This window comes from Macaca fascicularis, chromosome 14 (assembly GCF_037993035.2).
Source record: "Macaca fascicularis isolate 582-1 chromosome 14, T2T-MFA8v1.1".
In the NCBI taxonomy this organism is placed as follows: domain Eukaryota; kingdom Metazoa; phylum Chordata; class Mammalia; order Primates; family Cercopithecidae; genus Macaca; species Macaca fascicularis.
This window is the reverse complement of record NC_088388.1, coordinates 49,422,501-49,444,075: the sequence shown is the minus strand read 5'-3', so window position 1 is coordinate 49,444,075 and position 21,575 is coordinate 49,422,501. Positions and strand designations below refer to the sequence as shown.

Sequence of the window (21,575 nt, the reverse complement as noted above, 5' to 3'; positions counted from 1 at the left end):
AGCTCCCAAGTTTGAGGATTTCACTGAAAGAACCTTCAAATTTTCTTCTAATATGGTAAATTCATGTGGTGGGCTACCAATAAACTCTTTATAATTCAGAACATTTTAAATAACATCTCTAACTCTCTTGTTTAAGGTCTTACAACTAGAACAAATACAAAGAAACTAAAAATGATTCCTCAGAGGTTATGTTACTTATAAAACAACAATCTATTTACTCATCCATGCATCCACCCACCTATCTCTATATACATTTCCAGCAAAAGGGAAACGGGACACAAAATGTCACCAATTTAACACAAGGCAGCAAATAAGTCTAACTGCCATCAGGTGCTCACAGTGTTTGGAAGCTGTGCATTCTTCTACCTGAATGCAATATACAACTTTGGACTGATGACTCAACTACAATCACAGAGCCCATATTTTCTCTCTGGAAAGAAAAACTTCTCTCTGAATTTTTATTTTTCCCTCTTAACTTCCAAATATCCAAAAACATAGATTCATTCCTTGACCTACTGTGTCATACAAGAGAACAGTAACCAAAAGGACAGCCAAATTCTAACTTTACTGTTAATTTCAGAAAGCAAAATAAATGAACTATAATCAAATTATATCTGAAATACATCAATGAGAGAACAAAAATGAGAGAATCATCTTAAGTAGAAGCATACCAGGTATGAAATAAATTAATATAACAAAGTCAAATATTGACTCTAAACTCGAGAGCAAAAGTTTTCTGAATTCATTCATGGATTACGTTAGTTTAATCCTGACTAACTCAGTGTTCATGCAAAAAATTATTACTTGCCACTGGAACTGACAAAAAATTGATAAATAAAAGTAATTATCATATAAATATTTGAATTATTCATTTCTCGGCAAATGAATCTCTTCTATTATACCACCATAATCTATCTGTGCTTGAATGAGGGCATACTTCCTCTCAGAAATTTTGAGACATTTGAGAATATTGTTTTCTGAGTACTCTCAGTACACTGGGAGTAGAAACAAATCAGAGTTAAATTATAATGAAAGCAAAAGTTTACCAAATAATTTCCAATCATTTTATTAAATAAGGTTTTCCATTTTCCAGGGTGCTAATGAAATATAAAGAAGATAAATGAAAAGCATAAATATTCATTTCGAATTTCAACCTGATTGTAAAATTTTATTAGCAAAGGTTTGTAATTTATACTTTGGAATTTAGAATGTGGTTTACACAAAGACATATTATTGAACTCAATTTCCATCACCTAAAAACAATGCCTAGGGGTCAAGAGAATGTAGTGAAGGTTAATATCATAAAAAATAAATATGTCATCACATTGAAAGCTGTATTGACAAAAGTAATAATGGTTTGAAGTTGCTCTTCTTTAAAAGGTTATGCTTCTCCTGGAAAGCAAGGAAACTTTTTTGCAGAGGACAATCAAACGTGGAATAATTTCCATATCAAGGTAATTAATGCATATTCATTATAGGTGTTCAAGAAAGATTAGATATATTTGTGGAGGGAACAGAGTAGGGTCTTTCCTGCTTGATGCAGGTGGTTTGAATAATCAGAGACAGCCCTTTCAACCTCATCTTCAAACAAATGATGCTAATAGGATTCATTGTGTTAAAGTTGCCTTTATGGAAAGCAACCCTCTCCAAATTAAAGAAGGTAGGTCTCAAGGTGTGCAAACACAATCCTGGCTTCCTCCTCCCAAAGTAATATGCTGTGTATCACAGTTGTCACCATCTTATTCCTGCTGATCTACAAGGACTTTGAGATTAATATTTCATTCTAATCACAAAAAGTTCAAATTAGTCATATAAACAACTGCATGCTATATAATATATACATTATTTTCTACATGTTGCTTGGAAGCATTATGAAAAAAAATGTACAGATTTCACTGTGCCAGTTATCATACTTCATTATAGTAATGTAGCCAGAGGCTAGGCAAGAAAAAATTTTAAGAAGGATTTCTATACAAGAAAATATATATCAATCAGAACCACCTATGGACTGAAACATGCTCATAGAGTTCTGCTTTAATCAGAAAATTATTGGTGTCCTGAGATTAGCTTCCATTGATTAACCCTGACCAATTTTAATAAAAAATTTATTTTTTAAAAAAAGCTACATTCAAATGACATTTGAATCCATTAAGAAAAATAAAAGCTAAGTAGAACAGTCTTGCTCAATCAGACAGTTCATGCTAGACTAGACTATACCTGATTTTTTATTAGTAACCAAGTCTTATTTTAAATAATTATCAAAAAGCTACTTTTCCTATGTCTGTAAATGCTATAGACTCTAAGCTACACTTTGGTCATATAGAAGTATTTGCAGAGGGATAGTTGACAGGAGAAGCCAAACCACAGGAGCAGCCCTGGCATTACTATGAGGTATACACTAGCAGGACATAGGTAAAGTGAATGTAAACAAAATATCCATCAAACATAGAAATATCACATAAAACTGAGGCAAATTAGGAGAACACTGGCTGAATCCAAGAAAAGATAATCCTTATGAACATGCAGGAATGTTGCAAATTGTAAGTGAATGTCAGTGATAGAGTTCATTAAGGGGTTCATGTTATAGTCAGTGCACTAGAAACCATAGTCATTGGATCTTACACAGAATGAATGGTTAAAATCAAAATAAACATGACATGTGACATCTCCTTAAACACATTCTGAATATGCAATTTTATTTCACTGAAAAAAAAAAGATACTAATGTCCGGTTTTCCTTGATCTTTCAAAATACAAAAGAAATGCAAAAAGTCTTTGCACAGATGTAGCAAAGTACTGGATTTTTATATTTTGGCAGGTGCTCAATATGCAGCCCACATAATCACATGTTAATGACTGGAGTGTGTTAATCAGCATGCATACCTGATTCCTTCTTGCCCAAGGGGGGAAAAAAGCCAACTATTCCAGAGCATGTTAATGTCTCTACTTTTTTTTTTTTTCTTTTTTGAGACGGAGTCTTGATCTGTCGCCCAAGCTGGAGTGCAGTGGCACAATGTCAGCTCACTGCAACCTCCACCTCCCAGGTTCAAGCGATTCTCCTGCTTTAGCCTTCTGAGTAGCCGGGACCACAAACACGCATCACCTGGCTAATTTCTGTATTTTTAATAGAGATGGGGTTTCACCATGTTGGCCAGGCTGGTCTCAAACTCCTGACCTCAAGTGATCCACCTGCCTTAGCCTTCCAAAGTGCTGGGATTACAGGCATGGGCCACTATGCCTGGCCTAATGTCTCTACTTTTGATGAAGATTTTAATAATATGCTAGGTAAGAAAGAAAATTTTTCCAAAAATTATTCTTAGAAAGGCATATTATATAATTAAGAATCATGAAAAAATTATTTATATTTCCATAAACATTGAGATACTTCCAAGTATCATACCAGCAACCCTTTTGTTTAATTTAAACAATTTAGATTTGGGGAACTTTTAAAAATACATACTTTTTTTAAAGGACAGTGCACATCATCAGGGTGTAAAAATATAAAGGTAATCAATATGTTAACGCTAGACAACATTTGTTGTCTATTTCACTACCCACAGCAAGAGCTTTGCCAGATTCCATGCAATAAAATGTTTTATTTTTTAGTTCAAATTCTAAATAAATTTCTGTTATTAAATTTCTGAAATAGGTTGAAAAAGAGATAGCACTGTATGCAAATATAGTTTCAAAGTTACAGGAACTGGGAAATCCCCCATAAGTCTTCCTAGAAAATATTATGCAGTGATTCAAGGTAAGGATGACCATTTTCACCTGTTAACAGAAATTTAGGCTTTAACTTTACTAAAATTGAATGCATTTCCAGAATCCAAAAATGAGAGAAGTAGTAACTAAATGTCTCAAGAAGTCTAAATCTCACAGGTTTATGGACTTTTTTCCAGTGCTTCATATGCCAATCAGGTACCACAAAGGTGTACATAAATCTTATCTTAGGAGTTATCACTATGTCTATACACTAGTTAGGACCAAGTGAACGAGTGGGTTTCACTACACTTTCTAAAGTACAGTCTCAATAAAAGTAAGGAGTGCTGCCTACTACCTTAAATGACAAAATCTTACAAAAAACTGCCAACAATTCAAGTTTTTAAAATCTCTAAAATAACAAGATTAGAAATCTTCTCAAAGTCTGTCATAACAGCAAGACTGAAGATTAGATCCTCACTAAAAATTCCTGGACTGTTATCATGTAATGACAATAGCTCCATTCCCAGAAATGGTACAAAGTCCACACCAGCAATTTTATGACTTCAAGTGAAAAACAAAAAACACTCCAGAGTTGATTAGCAACTTCATGAGACTGAAAGCTAGAGGAGCAGAGAGCAGAAATTGTTTGCAAGCAAGAAGGTGTTTTCCTCAATAGTTATTTATTAAATATCTCAGGACGCCTACCATTATTTTCATTCAATTACAGCAAAGGGCATTATTGACATCTTTTATTTAAGGTGGAAACTTATTTTAAAACTTTTCTAGAAGATAAAACTCCCCTGGAGGAATTTAAGTAGGTTTCTTATAAGGAGTTCAGATATTCTGGGGCTGAGAGTCCACTATGGTTATTTCTACCTACTTAGACTAGTAGTTAAAAGCCAGATGTATATTTTTGCCAAAATATATATCAATATAAGAATGTAAGTGTACACATGTGCATAAGTTCCCACTTACAATCATCACATTTTATATCTCATGAGAGTGTTGGTGCCTTACCCACATCCCCATGGCCTACCACAGAAGCCACCTACTAACAGTTGCTTCTTAGGCAAAAAGCTTGTCTCTCGCCGAGGCCCATTCTCTGGCCAAGAGCATTTCTACTCTCTTCCCTCGTCTCCTTGGTCTCACCAACCTCATTTCTTGTCATTCTTGACTATGTTTCTGCCCACATGTACATTACTTAAAACATTCTCTCCACCCTTTGTGTAAATTTTGTCTTCTTCAGAATCTCTGAGAACTCTTCAATGAAGAATCTCCCTAAACTGTTCACTCTTCCGCTTATCATCCAACTCTCATCTTCACTACGGCAATGGTTTCCTAATCCATGTTCCTGTTTCTGATGTTCTCTCTCACAGTCCACTCTCTACACAGCAGGCGATGTGATCTTTTAAAAACATAAATCAAATCATGTTACTCCCTTGCTTAAAATTTTCCAATGGCTTCTACTTACACTTGAAAGAAAGTTTAAACACCTCCCTGTAGCCTATGAGACTCCATAATATCTGTAATCTGCTAGCCTCCCCGATTTCATTTCATACCATTCTCTCCCTCACCAGCCACCCTGTTGTTTTCTGTTTCTCAAACACACAAACTAAAAGACTTTTGTACTTATTATACACTCTGACTGGGTGTCTTCTCCTAATCTTTGCACAGTAATTCTCTTTTTATTCAAATTTCAGCTCAAATGTCACCTCCTCAAAAAGACCTTCCCCGGTCTTTTTAAAGGAGTAATTCTCTATCACATTTTCTTACTTAATTTTCTTCATAGTACTTATTATTGTCTGAAATTGTCTCACTCTATAAGATTTCTTTATTATCTGCCATACTACTATACTGTAAGTTCTATGATAACAGGGATCTTATCTATATTATTCACAAGTTAGTCCTTGTGCCTGGAACTTTAGCAGGTACTATATACTCAGGTATCCAGTGATGATAACTCCTTTCTAAATTATACTCTAAAGCAAAAGAAAAAAAAAAGTAAGGAAGGGAAGGCTCAAAATAACATGTACATTGTAATTTATCTGTTTGATATAAGTAGCTATACATAATTTGCACCAAAAAATTGTATGTAATCTGCAGAAAAGATCACCAACATTATATAAGTTTATCTGTCCTTTCTACAGTTGCAATCTAGCAGATACTCATTACACACAATATCATATACATGTCATGAGACATTATCACAAAAATATTCTTCTCCATGCTTATTAACATCAAAAAGAATAATATGCTGTACATTTTTCCATGAAAAAAAATTATGCAAATGTATTCCAGCCTAATGAGTCAGTCCTAATAAGAACAAAAGCATGTTTTAGTGGACAGTGTCAACATTCCTCTGCAAAAAAGGTATTGGCACACCAGGTGCCATGATGAAAGTGGTAGTGGTTGTGGAAAGAGAAGGATAGTGACTCTTATTTACACTAACTTTCCAACCTTCAAATGGCTCTCACTAATTAACATAGCACATTAAATTTATAATTCAACAATTTGGTGTCTATAAAATAGGTAATTATGGTTAAAATCAGAATCTAAAACTTTTTATCTCAAACTTGTCCTTGAAATCCTATTTCTAAAATTTCTATTCTCCTTCTTTGCTTATGCCATTACAAATTATTTTTCTTGATTGAACCTATGTGGTCTCATATTTGGTTGCAGTGTCACCTCAAAATAATCAGAATTTTTACATTTAAATATTTTTTTTTCTAATCAGGAAGTGGGAATTAGCAGGACTTCTTTGCTTTGTCTTCACCTTCTCTGACAGAAAACTTCCTCTGTGGTCATGACATTTCAAAGTAAAACCCTTCCTGAATCCAGGAGATAAGAAACTTTTAGGGCTTGTTTCTAACAGTTCATGAATGAGGGACATGAGGGCCATTACAGAAAGTAAAGAACAATGGAAACTGTACAAGTGCTGAAAAAAAATGTTGTTATTTTTTAGATTTTCTTTTGAATTTTATTTCTTCACAACTATTTTTTGGGACTCAATTACAAGTACAGAATATGATCCATTAAAGAAAACTACAAGTTTTACTTAATTTCATAAACATCTTTTTTGACTTCATATTTATTTTAAAGTAGAATGAGATAAAATGTTTATTAAATTTTACATTAGCACAGTCCTCCCACTCGAACACACACTCACACATACACACACACAATATATGTAGGTTTGCAGGTCTGCCCAGAAACTTAAAATCCTTCTATTGTTTTTTTCCTGCAAAGAAAAATTGGTTAGTGATATGGTACTTACAGTATAAGTCATTACAGGTCTGATATTACAGTTGTTACACAATATTGAATCTATCCAGTGAAAAAGAAGCACAAAGGGAATTTCCAAATGCAGCTGCTATTTCCCATTTGTTAAATCCTTTTATTACACCATATAAGTACACAGCTGGGAAATACTATAGAGTGGGAGTTTAAACAAAATATTTTGGCTTCTAGTCATTTGGAATACACAAAGGCTCCAGTGGAAAGCAATGTTTGACAGCAAAAGAAAGTGAAAGTTTGAAAACATGTCTAGCAAGTATGATTTCTTTTACATTAATAGTTAACTTATTTGTACCATTAAACTGTTTTATACTATCATAAACCACATTTAATATAAATTTGGTAAGAAAATTATTAATATATATTTTAAGACAAAATTTTAGATGACAAAAGTTTGAGAATAACCCACCAAAGTAACTTGGGACTTATCAAGATACAAACACAATTTTTCTAGAAAAAATAAGTATAGTGTTCTCAAAGAAATCAAATTTGAACTGTTTTATTTCTTATTCTCCCCATGTTTTCCAGTGCAGTTATTTTTATTTGTCTATGACTAGATTTGGCATAAAAGCCAAAATATATCTTAAACCTATCCTTTCTCTCTAGCCACTCTTCCTTTACACTAATTCAAGCCATTCATCTCTCACCTAGACTTCTGAAATAGACTCCCAGTGGGTCCTCCTTCTTTCACTGTTGTCTCTCTCCTATCCATTCATTATATCACAGCCAGAATTTATCTGTTTGAAATGTTTTTGAATGCTTCAAACGTTTTCCATTGAACTTAGATCAAATCTCACATCCATAATGTTATCTCCAAGGTCCTGTTTGATATAGCCCCTACCAATCTCTCCAACTATATCTTACGTTATATTGCATCCTTCATCGTAACTCTCCAGCAATGAAGGCCATCTTTTACTTTCTGACATTAAGCAGTAACTTTCTCACTTCAAATACTTCATACATGCTGTTCCCTCTGCAGTTTTACTCTTTGTTCCACTCTAACTGGTTAGTTCTTACCATCCTTGGCTCAGTGAGGGCATTCCTAACCATCTATTCTAAATTAGGTTTGCCTCATTATGTTCTCACGTAGCATTCTGTTCTTTCTCCTCATACATAGCAAACATCATATTTTAATTATATATTTGTGTATATACTTATCTAATTTCTATTCCCTCTCCTAGACTATAAACTCCATGAAGGAATGAATCATGTCTGCTTTGTTCACCACTATATAGTCAGCACCTAATAAGAATGCTTGGCACATAGATGGTACTCAATAAATATTTGTTGAAATAAAAATGAAACATCGCTCCATTATCTTGACAATAAGCAAGTGGCAGTGACTGGATATCTATTTCACCTTGGAGGTGTTAAAATGAACAACTTAAGTTCAATCATAAAAACAGACTTGCTTTATTACCTTCTTCCTACTCAAGAAAACTAATCTTCCAGTGGATCTAATTGTACAATTTTGATCCCTTTCAAAACTAAAATTAGTCTAGAAACTATCTTTCAATCCTCTGCTTCTTACCTACTGCTCCAGAGCACTGGCTGTGTCTGCAAAATCATCTGAAAAAGAAAAATGTCTGCCTTCATAAATTATTGAATTAAGTCTCTGAGACATTAAGCATTGAATAAGAATCTAAATATGTGTTATTAGTAGTAAATGTATTGGAAATATTACCTTATCTTTGTTAAGAAATAAAAATTTTCTCAGTGCCCACTTAAAATAATTTTCATTAACTTAATTTTAGTTAGCCAAAAATTAAGAAATGCAAAATGGGGTTTAAAACTTCTAATCTAATAAAATATATTAAGATTTTAATCTCTTCTAGATGCTAAAAAAATTGAATATTTTTGCTTTGAACTAGATAATTAATGTCACTGGCTATGGTTTCTGTTTTGATGATTAGGGATGGAATTTAACATAGGAAAGCTGGCTAAATATACTGCATGTATTTGATGTTGTTTCTACTTTTTGAAAAAACTCCTGTAGTCTCATTGAATGATTCTCAGGAGGTTTGCATGCCCTTTTGAAATTAATATATAGGCACATAAGTGAGAAAAGCTTTATTATAAATCAAGAATGACCATTAAAAATGATAAATACCTGCATTTTCTCATTGAAGGTATATTCAACATATGATCTCATTCACGCAGTTGTATTTGCTTAAATGTTTCAATATTAATACATAGCCATACTTTATTTGATCATATCTATTTTGTGATATTACCAAGTTAACCACCTTAAATTCATGGATTCATAGAATAAGATAACCAATCCCCCACACAAAAATCAATCAATAAAATATATTCTTGGCACACTGACCTAATAATAAATGTATATACACTAAATCACAAACCATTTTTCAAGTTTTTTGAGTTATTAGTATCTTAGTAATATGTACCTGGTAGTTGTTTCATGATCTAAACAAAAATAACTCTAAGGTCATCTATTTCCCTAAAATATCTATTTATAACGAGGACATACTAAGGAATACATTTAGTGGCAGTGGTCAGATTTTAAAAGCTCACCATTCTTTGCTGAGATGACAGAACACTGTCCCAGTCAGCATCTTGTTGAATGGTATTGACAAGTGTTGGTAGCTCCTCAGAGTGAGGTTTGTTGTGCATTATGGGGTGTAGAGGCAGATGGGAGGCCACATGTTGATCGCTGACTTCTTCCTTTTCCCTTGAGGTTAAATCCTGGGTTATCGCATCCTCTCCATCAGCTGCACAGGCAAATGGAGAGGTGGCTTGCTTGGAAGACATTCTTCTGCAGAAGAAGGAAAACAGAATGGATTAAAAATGGCTATCAATAACAAAACGTAAACCAACCCTTGCATTTGGGCTAGTTCAGGAAAAAAGGAAAGTTATTTAACTTTAGAGATATTTGTGATCCACTCTAAACCCCAGAAAAAGAACTCTTGGCTTATGTGTCCTGCTTTCCCTCTTTGCTTTTAACTCAGCAAACCTCTTCCCAGTAACTAGTGCATATTTTCTCTCCTACAATCCATTAATGATTTTTTTACAGAGTAAGTTTTCATAATGGACAGGGTATGTATGTGTATATTTTCCCTCCTAGTTTTCTTAACTAGATTAGAAGCTTCTTGAGAGTATTTAGGGTGATAGTTAGCAATGGAAAAAAATGAATGAATGAACTGGCAAATGAGTCAGTTTGCAAGATGATTTGAAAGCACAAATATCCAACTTTCTCCTATGGTTTATGTAGGAGCAAAAGAAGTATATGTAGGAAAATATAATCAGGAGAGTAAATAATTCATAATTAAAGTCCTAAACAAATCTGATCCTGACTTCTTTGTTTATACTTTGTATTATTAGGGCTGGGCCTAACACTACTTAGTGCCATCTAAAGCTTATTAAAAGACCTTTAAAATGAGTCAATTGTTGTAACTTAACTTTTAAGTGACATATTGATTGAGTGGCTGATACTGTTAGATTAGTTTTAGGACAATTTTGTAGCATTTGAATTGAGTATCTGAAATAGCTATACCTCTATTTTGTATTAGAAAGTACATTAAAGATTCAAAGCATTTACCATGAAAATAGTAAAATGTCTACTGTGCATAATATTTAAAACCTCCAAATACAATACTGAACATTCATTTATGTGCCCACAAATAAATATCGACTACACTCTGCATGACAAGGTCTCCATTTTGTACCCTCATATAAAATCAGAAAACCATGATTATTAAGTAGAATTTCAAACTGTTTAGAATATCATTTTATCAAGATGCATTTCTTGGCAAAATGGTTAGAAAATAAAACCACTGAAAGTTTATAACTTAACAGAAGAGGGAATATAGCATTTTTTCTAAAACTTTACATAGTTTTTAGTTTATTACATCTTTAGCTCTAAAACTGCTGTGTAATGAAAGGAATAAAATCTCTACCTTAATTGCTATTTAACATTAATTGATTTCATACCATTTTTAAAAAAACACACAAATCAGTTAACATAGGAAACCACATGAGCATTTTTCAAATTAGCAAATCATTAACTTGCTAGTACTGTTTCTGCAGACAAATAAATACTGATTAAAGGGTCTAGAAATCTGAGATTAACAGTTAAATTTACAAATCTGTCACATGCTTTCATGAATATTACAGTGAAGGAAATATCAAGTGCAAGAAAAATAATTAAGTTAATTCCAATTTAAACAGTAGTTTTTATGTAGCAGCCCATGTTTCACATAGGATTTAACAGCTAATGCTAAATTTCTCACAATTAATGAGGGGGCTCAGATTTAGTATCCTACAGTGAAAAAAATTAATATAAGATCAGCTAATCTAATTATGCACAGTTCTAAATAAAAGTATTACAGGCTTTTGAAGTGCTTTGAAACATATTAAAATGCTGATACCAATTTATAATAATCATTCTACAAATAACAAAAAATGTATCTATTAAATTTGATACTAGAAAATAAAATGGGGGCAAGGGAATGCAAAAGAATGCCTATAATTTCTTTGAGAAGAAATGAATTAAATGTTCTAAAGAGTGCTATATCAATAAATCAGATATATTCTTGACCAATTTATACCAATAATAACAAATGAACAAACATATACATGATTATGAAAAATGGTAGCCAATGGATGCTTCTAGAATTACTATATGGCTTACTTTACTGGCCCCATAACTACTATTATTAAAACCAGGTAAATTATAACTGTTCTGCAAGTTTATCAAGAGCTTGTCACAAACAAGAGTTATTTCCTGTTTCAGATACTGACAATATCAATAATCATTCATGTTAAAAACAAAAGAATGAATGTACTTCTGCTTTTTAAAATAGTTAAATACAGTTGGAAGTCATGATCCAAAAATCGGTTACTTTAGTTCCCTCAACAGACATCTTCTTATTATAAAGTGAATTGGCTCCTTCCAATAGCAATGTCTATGATTGCTGCTTTAGTATAAATTAATCATGACAAAACTCAAAATGAAAACAGTCTCTTAAGAATAATTTTAACTATAAACTTCACCAGTGAACAATAGTGCACAATCCTAATTAAATACAACTGCAGCTGTAAAAATAGATTAAATCTATGAGTTGAGTTTAAAGGATGGTTTGTTAGAATGTTTTCTTAAGGAAGGCTGGGTCTTCAGTCTTAATCAGCCAATAAATTATTTCCTGCAATTACATTAAATAGAAAATTATCTTCAAATGGGGAGTGTTAATTGAAAATCAAAATTCAGAGGGAAGTTTAGAAATTACACGCTGAATACAATTAGTGAGGAAAGGCTTCACCTCTATTCATCAACAGTCTTCTTGTGATTCCTCCAGTGGCCATTCAGGAATGCTACCTATTTATAACATCTCACAATTTGTCTTTTATTTTGCACCTACAAATACATATGTGTATCAAGGTTTCAAATAAAACATAAGCTGCCAATAAAAGCAATATTAAATTTGAGTGTTCATCCTCAGTTCACACTATCATTAGATGAAAAGGAGATAGGGGAGGTAGGACAACAATGGTTAACAATCAAGAAAAACACACTCAATTTTGAAATCCCTTTCCTTAGCAAAGGAATTAACATTTTTTGTTCCAAAAATACTTTTCCAAATCATATAATTTCTTGTTTTTACTTTATTATAGTTCTTAAATGCATTGCTAGTGGAGAAAAAGATGGGTTTTGTTTTTAGCAAGGTATTTCCTTGAGCATTTCCTTTTGGTAAAATTGTTGGGGTTTTTTTGTTTACATCTTTTTTTATATTTGGTTTTGCTGTTGATTTTTGTTTTGGGTGGTGGTTTTGAGTTTTGCTATAAAACGTGCACAAATTGTTTTTAATGCAGAGTTTATTAAAGTTTAAATTTGCTGATTATTAGATCTGATTCACTGATTTTGTGCATAATTACTTTATTAAATAATCCTGATGACATCTCATTCATTTCTTTACTTTAGCTTTCCCCTTTAAAACATTTTACTCAACCAACCAAACTGTATTCTAAAAGCTTCAACGACACTTGACTTTTGGTAATGCCTTTACTATAACCACTGTACCACAGTTACTCTCCTTTAGAAACTCATAAATCAAATATACCCACGTTTCAGTGTTTTAAAGTGTCACGTGGAATGCTTACATTTATTTTAATGCTCAGTCAGTAATTTTCCATTGCAAAAATTTTCAACCCCAACATATTAAAACAGCACCTTACTTTAGCTGCTGCCTTATAGAACTAATAAGCAAAAGAAAATCAAAATCCTTGCGGAATGGTCAATTTCGATGTGACTATACTTTGTTTTATTTTTGCACTATTATAACTTAAAAATCATTCAAATGAATTGTTTTTTTAATTTGTATTAAAAAAAAAATCTCCCTAGTTATACCCCCTGAAAACAGGGGTTTATAATGGAAGTGCTGACACAACCCTAACTAAAGCAGCGCAAATGTTGCCGCTATAATACACAAAATCAAGTTCTATTATTCTAAACTATCCTCGCTCATGGGATTTTTCTTTACTGTGCTCCCAGCCAAACTGCTGAAGCATGAAAAATTTAAATGCAATCAAATGCGCCCAATTCTACTTTACTAGAACAAGTGTCTACAGTGGTACAATCTTAAAAGGAGATGCAACAGATTTGTTTGGTGTTTTTTTTAACTGTTTATTTATAATACAGTGCATTGGAGATAAAATAAAAGAGGAAATTACACTCACATGGTACCAGTGTATTGACTACACAGAGTACATTATAATCAGAGAGAAAAACTACATTGTCAACTTATCACATTGGTTAAACAAGATGGTTTTCTGGGGCATAGCTATTATCAAGTAAAACCTTCAAAGAGAAGTAAATATCTTTGGGACACATAAAACTAAATTCCCATCATATGTTCCCTGAGTTTGAAATGTCTCTGCCCAACAATCAAGTGAACTCAGGATGCCAGGCCACTGGGAAGAACTCGGGCTTAGGACTTTGGGAAATGAGATTGCTGGAGGTAAAGCCTCCATTTACTGAGAATGTTCTCTAGGAAGTCAGTAGGAACACCTCTAGAAAGGTGATAATTATTCTACTCCAAAACACGAGTACAAAGTCTAAATGTTTGAGCTATTACAAACTTACTCAGACAGTAAATTTATTTTCTGTTCTGCAACAATAAATCAAAATTAGTTGGCCCAAGACTTTATAAAATGATGAGAATGCTGGATACATGTACATTAAGTCCTCTATCTCAGAATATCATATTTTCTAGAACTTTTCTGATTTGACATTATTCTTTAAACACAGTTATTTTTATATGTTTAAAGTCAGGATTATTTTTAAACAAACTTCAAACTTTTAAACTTTCTCATAAGACATAATCACTCAAAATTACATTTTTTAAATTACAGCTTGAAAAGTATCCATTTTTCAAAACTATCATTTGAAACTTATATAATTATCAAAAAGAGTCACTGAATTCATCATAGCAATACATTTAACTGGGTTTTTGAAAATATTTCCATTATTTTTATGATTATTATCAAATGGCATTCACTTTCCAGGTGTGTTACATTTATTCAAAAGAAGTCCTGTTTTTAACATAAAGCAACATTTTAAGAGTTGTTCTACTCATTTAAAAAAATTAAAACTTCAGGCCAACATTCACACTTATTTTTACAGCTCAGCTCCAGGCTATCTGGTAGACTCATTTCTGTCAGATAATTCACTGTTAATACAATGCTGTACTTGAGCTGATACTGAGAAATAAACAACTAATTTTCCAAAAATATAACACAGTGCCTCTCATTTTAAGGAACATGAGTAACAGATATGTTTAGTTGCCAAAAAGCACAATACCCAGGAACCTCTACAAAGGACACCAGTCCACCCAGCCTAGGGCAAAGAATGATTTTAAAACCCTCTTCTTATATATCTAATTTCCACATTCAAGGGTCTTGGGGAAGGGAGGGTGGCATGGTACACCTTAATTCTAGATATTAAAATGAAGACATACCTTTTAAAACATTCCTTGATTCATCCCAGTAAAGTCAGAGGGTGCTTACTAATTATTTGTATTACTTTATACAACACTACCACCTACTCTCCCCCAATCCACCTCCAAACTTCCCTCTGCTTCTGCCAGATTTTTCTTTTTCTTCCATGTGTTTAACAAGTAATTAAGAAAATTCAGGTGAAAAGAAGGTAACTGTTTTCAGAATTACCTTAGAAAGTTATAAACCTAGCTTCTAGAGTTTGTACCAGCACTTTCAGAACAGATATGGTAACACATGAGGACAATACCTATTAGAAGAAAACTCACAGATTTGAATTAGTTGTCAAATCAATGGAGATGAGGTAAATGAAATACATTTGAAGCTCCTGAAGTATGTCTAAGAAAGTGCTTAAATTAATGGATTTTGACTTTTCTAAGGGTCCAATTTTTCACAGCAAAGCACCAAAATTGTCTTCAAAGGCCCTCTGAGCTTCTTACAAAACAAGAACTACCTGGAACAGATTCTTCTTAAGTCATCAAAGTTTGTGTTTCTAGAGTTTATATTTAGCTGACAATATTGCTGTCACTTTATGTAGCTTAAGACTGTTCTTTGGACTAGAGCTCATATGTCTTGGAATGCTTTGACTCATGAATTGTTTCTCCTGATAATGTTACATCACGTAACTACCTCTGTCTAACTGGTTAGTATCTGCTGGAAGAGACAGGCAACCAGCCTAGCGACTGGCCTGCTGACTGACTGCCTATGGAAAACCTATAATTATTAAGTGTCCCTGAGTATCTGATTTCTTCCTGGCATCAAAACAACTTGACTTCATGTAACATCAATCTATATGTTTTGCTTGATAGAAATAGTATGGTTTTCTCACAGTTTATCTACCAGTAACATTTTGGAATTTTTGCTTCGGAAAGCCAGGCCCAGATTTTATAAATAAAATCAGTGACTTAATAATAAGAGTAAAACCTAACAATGGCTACTATAAATATACACTAACTTAGAGGATGTTAATCTAGCACAATGACTTTATAGCTCAATGAAAAACCTCTGTGTGGCTGGAGTGAAAGAAAGCTGTCTAAAATAATAGCAGAATGAATTTATTTATGTAAGTTCACTTTGAATCTCCTCTTCATAAAAAATGAGAACTATAATTTTTTAAGTGAATAAACAGACATCTCTCTGTCAGCTTGAAACTGGCCCATTAATATGGAAGCCCAAGTACAGGATATCTTATCCAATTATATGAACAAAAATCATAAACCAGAACAATAACTTCTCAGAGACAAAGTATAGGAAACTGCCACTGTATATTTTCCATTCTTAACTCGAATTTCCCTCTTCAATATTTCCAGGAAAAAAAGAGAAAAATGAATATTGATACTATATAGATTGTTTCAAAATACAAAAATTCACACAAACACTGAACAAATTTATATAAAGAAGTTCATCTCTGAGGTTCTCCTTTAGCTAAATAAGGCAATCTACCAAGTCCACTCTTTCATGTGATGAAATAAGGTATAAATTTCAGGTTCCTATTCACAGAGAGACAAGAAGAAGAGAAAGAAGAGGGAAGGAGGAAGGGAGTGAGAGTAGAGAGGGAGGGGAAGGGGAGGGGAAAAAAGAGGGGAGGAGATAGAAGGGGAGGAGAAAAACAACCATGGCTTTGCAGTTCATTTTCAGTTTGTCTACTTAATGAAAACCTCATTGTACAAGTCTGAAAACCATTTCCAGCCAGCAAAGTATTTCTGATTCAGCAGAGGTTACACAAGCATCAAAGCAGTTAAATATAGGTGCCAAGCTGCATTGCCAGGAGCTCTTAGTACTGTGAGTTAGTGTTACCTGACAGCTTAGTGAATATAAAATTACTTGTTTCTCCAATTGAAGACAATCAAATTGTCACCTTCCATTGTAATAATGCACAACTAGTGATCAGCAAAGTGCAAACATAATTACCATGAAGAAAACAAAAAATCAAATCTAAATCTCGCAACAGAGTAAACACATCTATCTGCTTCCCCAAAAAAGGAGTGCATTTTAATCCTGAAGGCTGCGATGCAATCTTCATGTTATTTAATAATAAGATTTATTCATCTTAAATTAAATAAAAATGAAAAACAACAAGAAATACTAATTCATGAAAAGTGACTACAAATATTAATAAGAGCACTACAACTTTCCAGACATTTCCAAGCACAAAGGCCTACAAATTATATCACTGCCATTTGAAACTATATCATTAAAGTGTATGTCAGCACATTTTCCATTATAAAAACTTTGTTTTTAGAGACGTCTTTCTAGCCTAGAAATCTTCCTGAAGGATGAAAAGGACAGGCAAGATCCAACCTCAAAAGCTTTTGTCTTAATTTTCTAAATGAGTTACGCTTCATTTTTGTCTTCTAAAGTAGCTTTTATTTTTGATGTTGAAAATTCATCTCACAAAAGTGATTTAATGTCTCTACACAAGTTTAGAGAAATAACAAAGCATAGGACACATATCCACAACTGTTTTTAAGCCACTCAGCATCTGGAATTCTCATCCAAATTTGGTAACCATATTGACTGACTACCAAAGTGATCTCAGTAACCTGAAGCTAAATTAGTATTAAAGGACTGAAAATTTGACATGGTTCTCCCACACTCCAAAGATTCCTAAGATACAAATTAAAATGAATATAATTAATATAGATAATGCTCCAAACAAACTGCATTTGAAAAGCTCTCTTAGGAAAGTGATTTTATTTCATAACTAACTCAAGATTTAAGACATTCACATTTACATCATTCCTTCCAATACAGCAAAATCTCTAATCATTCTCAAAATACTCTAAATATAGGGGCTTTTTCCATCAATAATGTCATTTCTATCAGACAATATGTCCTACAGCTAGGCCGAGTGTAATGGCTCATGCCTGTAATCCCAGCACTTTGGGAGGCAAAGGCAGGAGGATCACGCGAGGTCAGGGGTTTGAGACCAGCCTGGCCAACATGGTGAAATCCTGTCTCTACTAAAAATATGAAAATTAGCTAGGCATGGTGGTGTGCACCTGTAATCCCAGCTCTGCAGGAAGCTGAGGCATGAGAATTGCTTGAACCTGGGAGGTGGAGGTTGCAGTAAGCCAAGAGCGTGCCACTGTACTCCAGCCTGGGTAACAGAGCAAGGCTCTGTCAAAAAAAATAAAAATAAAAAAGAAGAAGAGGAAGAAGAAGAAAAGAAGAAGGAGGAGGAGGAGGAGGAGAAAAGAAAGAAAGAAAGAAAGAAGAAGAAGAAGAAGAAAGAAAGCAAGAAAATATTTCCTACACCTAATGCCTGACACGCCTGACATTCTATTTTTACCATGTGCCTGATATACCATTTTACCAATATTTCCTACAGCTAATGCCTGATATGCCTGATATTTCCATTTTAACTGTTTCAATTTTGAAATATTTCCTACAGCTAATGCCTGATATGCCTAATATTCCATTCCAATTTTAGAACAGATACTTCTGTTCTAAATAACATCATTTATGATCATTTAGCACAAAAATGGACCAGTTTAGCAAAAAAGGGGGAGGCACTAACTACACCAGGGTGACAGTGAAATGAACTGAGGATCATCAAGAGCATAGGCTCTCCTGAGCTTGAATCTTAGAATACAAATCCAGACATTGATAATCTACTATCTCCTTCCTTAGAAAAATGCTTTCATCTGATATCAGTCTCAACTGGTATTCCTCAATCTTGCATTGTGTTCCTCTTTCTCTATTCCTCTATTTTATTACAAAGGAATAGAGGAAAGAGTGAGATGAAGACATTGGTTGAACATTGGTGACTAAATCAGAAGGAAAACAAGGATAGCAAGAAACAGAAGAAAAGGGAAGTCCAATCTCCAGCTGCACGTTTTATTTTGAGTTGAGATAAACTTCACATCATTAACAGAAATGTCTGGATGTAAGAAATAAGACAGTTTTAGAAAAGCATCTTTTTCCTTGCTCTTAGAACTTTCAAATAATATAATACAATTTTTTCCAAGAGACGCTTCTTATAAGCTCAGCACAATAAAAATCTCCCAGCCAAAGGGGATTGCAATCAGTATTTCCTAGACTTCGATGATGGGTAATTTAATCAATTCCTGAAATTATACTCCTACAGAGTATTTATTACAATATAGTAAAATAAAAAGTATCAACGACAGGAAGAAAAGGAAACTTCTTGTCAGAGAATGTCTCTCAGACTCTGGGAGATAAATGCTTGCATAGCACAAGCTTATGGTAAATGGGAAAAAAAGAGAACTCATTAAAATATTTTGTTTAATTAAAAAACAAGTTTATTCTGTATATTTCATGAGGACAGGGCTCATCCATCTGGTTCATTGCTGGATCCCCAGTGCCCAGCACAGTGCACAACACATCGTAGACAATCAATACTATGGGAAAGAGGGAGGAAAAGGCAGAGAGGGAGAGATAGGCAAATAGCTTATTGTTTTAAATTAAAGTGAATAGATAATCACAGAAAATACCACTCCATGTTAATACTGCCAATCTAAACATTATTCTTTCTCTATACTCTTTTTATCAAGCATCTTAAGATTATTATATCCATATCCCCAACACTAAACTCTCTCATCTCCCAGAAATCCAACAGTCCTCAAATGACTGTGAAGTATTTATACCAAGATATGCTCTGCAATTTCACATTAAACATCTTAAAACTAGATTCATCACTATTTTCCTCAACACCTCCCCTCATTCATCCACACCCAGAAGAGTACCACTGTCAGAATCATCAAGGTTCAAAACATGAACACTGTATCGACCTCCTAATGTTTATCCTTGCTTCTCAATGCCAGCTCGTCATGAAGCTCCGTCAGCTATTTCTTAATGTTTCTTATGCTCTTATGCTCATTTCTCTTACCATACTTATAATCTTAGCACAGGGCTTTTTCACACCTCATATCTAAACTCTTATTATCATTATTATTATTATTATTATTATTATTATTATTTTTTTTTTTTTTTTTTTTTTTTTTTTTTTTTGAGACGGAGTCTCGCTCTGTCGCCCAGGCTGGAGTGCAGTGGCCGGATCTCAGCTCACTGCAAGCTCCGCCTCCCGGGTTCATGCCATTCTCCTGCGTCAGCCTCCCGAGTAGCTGAGACTACAGGAGCCCGCCACCTCGCCCGGCTAGTTTTTTGTATTTTTTAGTAGAGACGGGGTTTCACCGTGTCAGCCAGGATGGTCTCGATCTCCTGACCTCGTGATCCGCCCGTCTCGGTCTCCCAAAGTGCTGGGATTACAGGCTTGAGCCACCGTGCCCGGCCAAAACAGACCCTAAACTACTTTCTCTATTTTAGTATCTCCTCCACCAAATCGATCTTACTGCTACTCCCTTCATCAGGCCACTCTCCTGATCAAAAAACATCAGTGACTCTCCCACTAATGACAAAATAAAGTCCAAACTCCTGACCCTGGCACTCGAGGCCTTCCATCCAGATGCAACCAATCTTTATAAATTTATCTTCACTAGTCAAACTTCACTTATTGTTGCCTCATAGCCTTTGCTCTTCCTGTCTTTCCCTATTTCCCTCACTTTCCTTTCCTATTGTTAGGAAACCAACTGAGCTTATTCAAGGTAACTATGATCTACCCCTCTTCTAAACATCTCTAATAAGATCTCAGAGATTAGATCTTATTAGATATTTTTATATCACTCATTCAACACTTAATGGATATTACCTCACATAATCTTTTTAAAATGTATAATATCATTATATTTTCTAAGTAACCTCAACCACATTACAAACTTCTCAAGGGTGAGAACAAAATCCTAGCTTTCTCTACATTCCCACAATACTTAGCACAACGTTTTGTGCAAAGAAAACACTCAGTAAATATTTCCCAATTATTTAAATATTATTAAATTAATAGGCAGAAATAAACTTAGGGTATTATCTTCAACCAGAAAAAAGTAGCCATGAAAAAGGACTTAAAATAAACTGGTTTTCTGGGGGTGTCTTCTCTTTGCACACATCCTGGACAAAAAATTCATCTCATATTTTAAAAGTTCTGCATATTCCCTGGCAAAAAAAAAGCCTCCCAAAATAATCAATTTATGTTGCCAGAAACATAAAAAAAGATGGATAAATGGATGAACCAATGGACAGATGATGGATGGATGGATGTTGAAGAGATGGTTGAAAAGATACATAGATAATTTTTACTAGATGCTTAGAAAGTACCAGGCAGGCACTGTGCTGAGCACTGCTACATGTATTATTTCATTTAGTTCTCAGAGCAACTCTAGAAGTTAAATAATGTCATTATCCCTGTTTACTGATAAGAAAGCCAAGGCACAAAAGTGTTTATTAAAACAATAAAAAATGAAATCTTACTTAAGGTCATACCTAGTAAATACAGAAGGCAAAATTTCATCTCAGGTTGGTCTGATGCCAAGGCAGATGCTATCAGAATTAAAAGTGTCTGAAATCTAAATTAAATAAATTATTAATTATTTTCCATTATTATCTGAATTATTCTTTACTAATTTATACCATTCCTGTAGAATTTTATTTTGAATATTCTTGTTAGACATTCGAAATACTCATTTAATCAGAGCTTAGTAAAAGGATTTGCTA

At 33.6% G+C, this 21,575-nt stretch overlaps 1 protein-coding gene across 49 annotated transcripts in view; it reads right to left on the bottom strand.

Annotated features, from left to right (window-relative positions):
- SOX6 (SRY-box transcription factor 6) overlaps positions 1 to 21,575 on the bottom strand; it is a 658,308-nt gene that overhangs the window by 368,598 nt on the left and 268,135 nt on the right. For all 49 annotated transcript variants that reach the window (XM_045370379.3, XM_074014189.1, XM_074014211.1 and 46 more), the window contains one exon: positions 9,531 to 9,771. In XM_045370379.3, coding sequence (XP_045226314.1) covers positions 9,531 to 9,767 — 237 coding nt within the window. In that variant the 5' untranslated portion in view covers positions 9,768 to 9,771. The remainder of the gene's footprint in view (positions 1 to 9,530; positions 9,772 to 21,575) is intronic.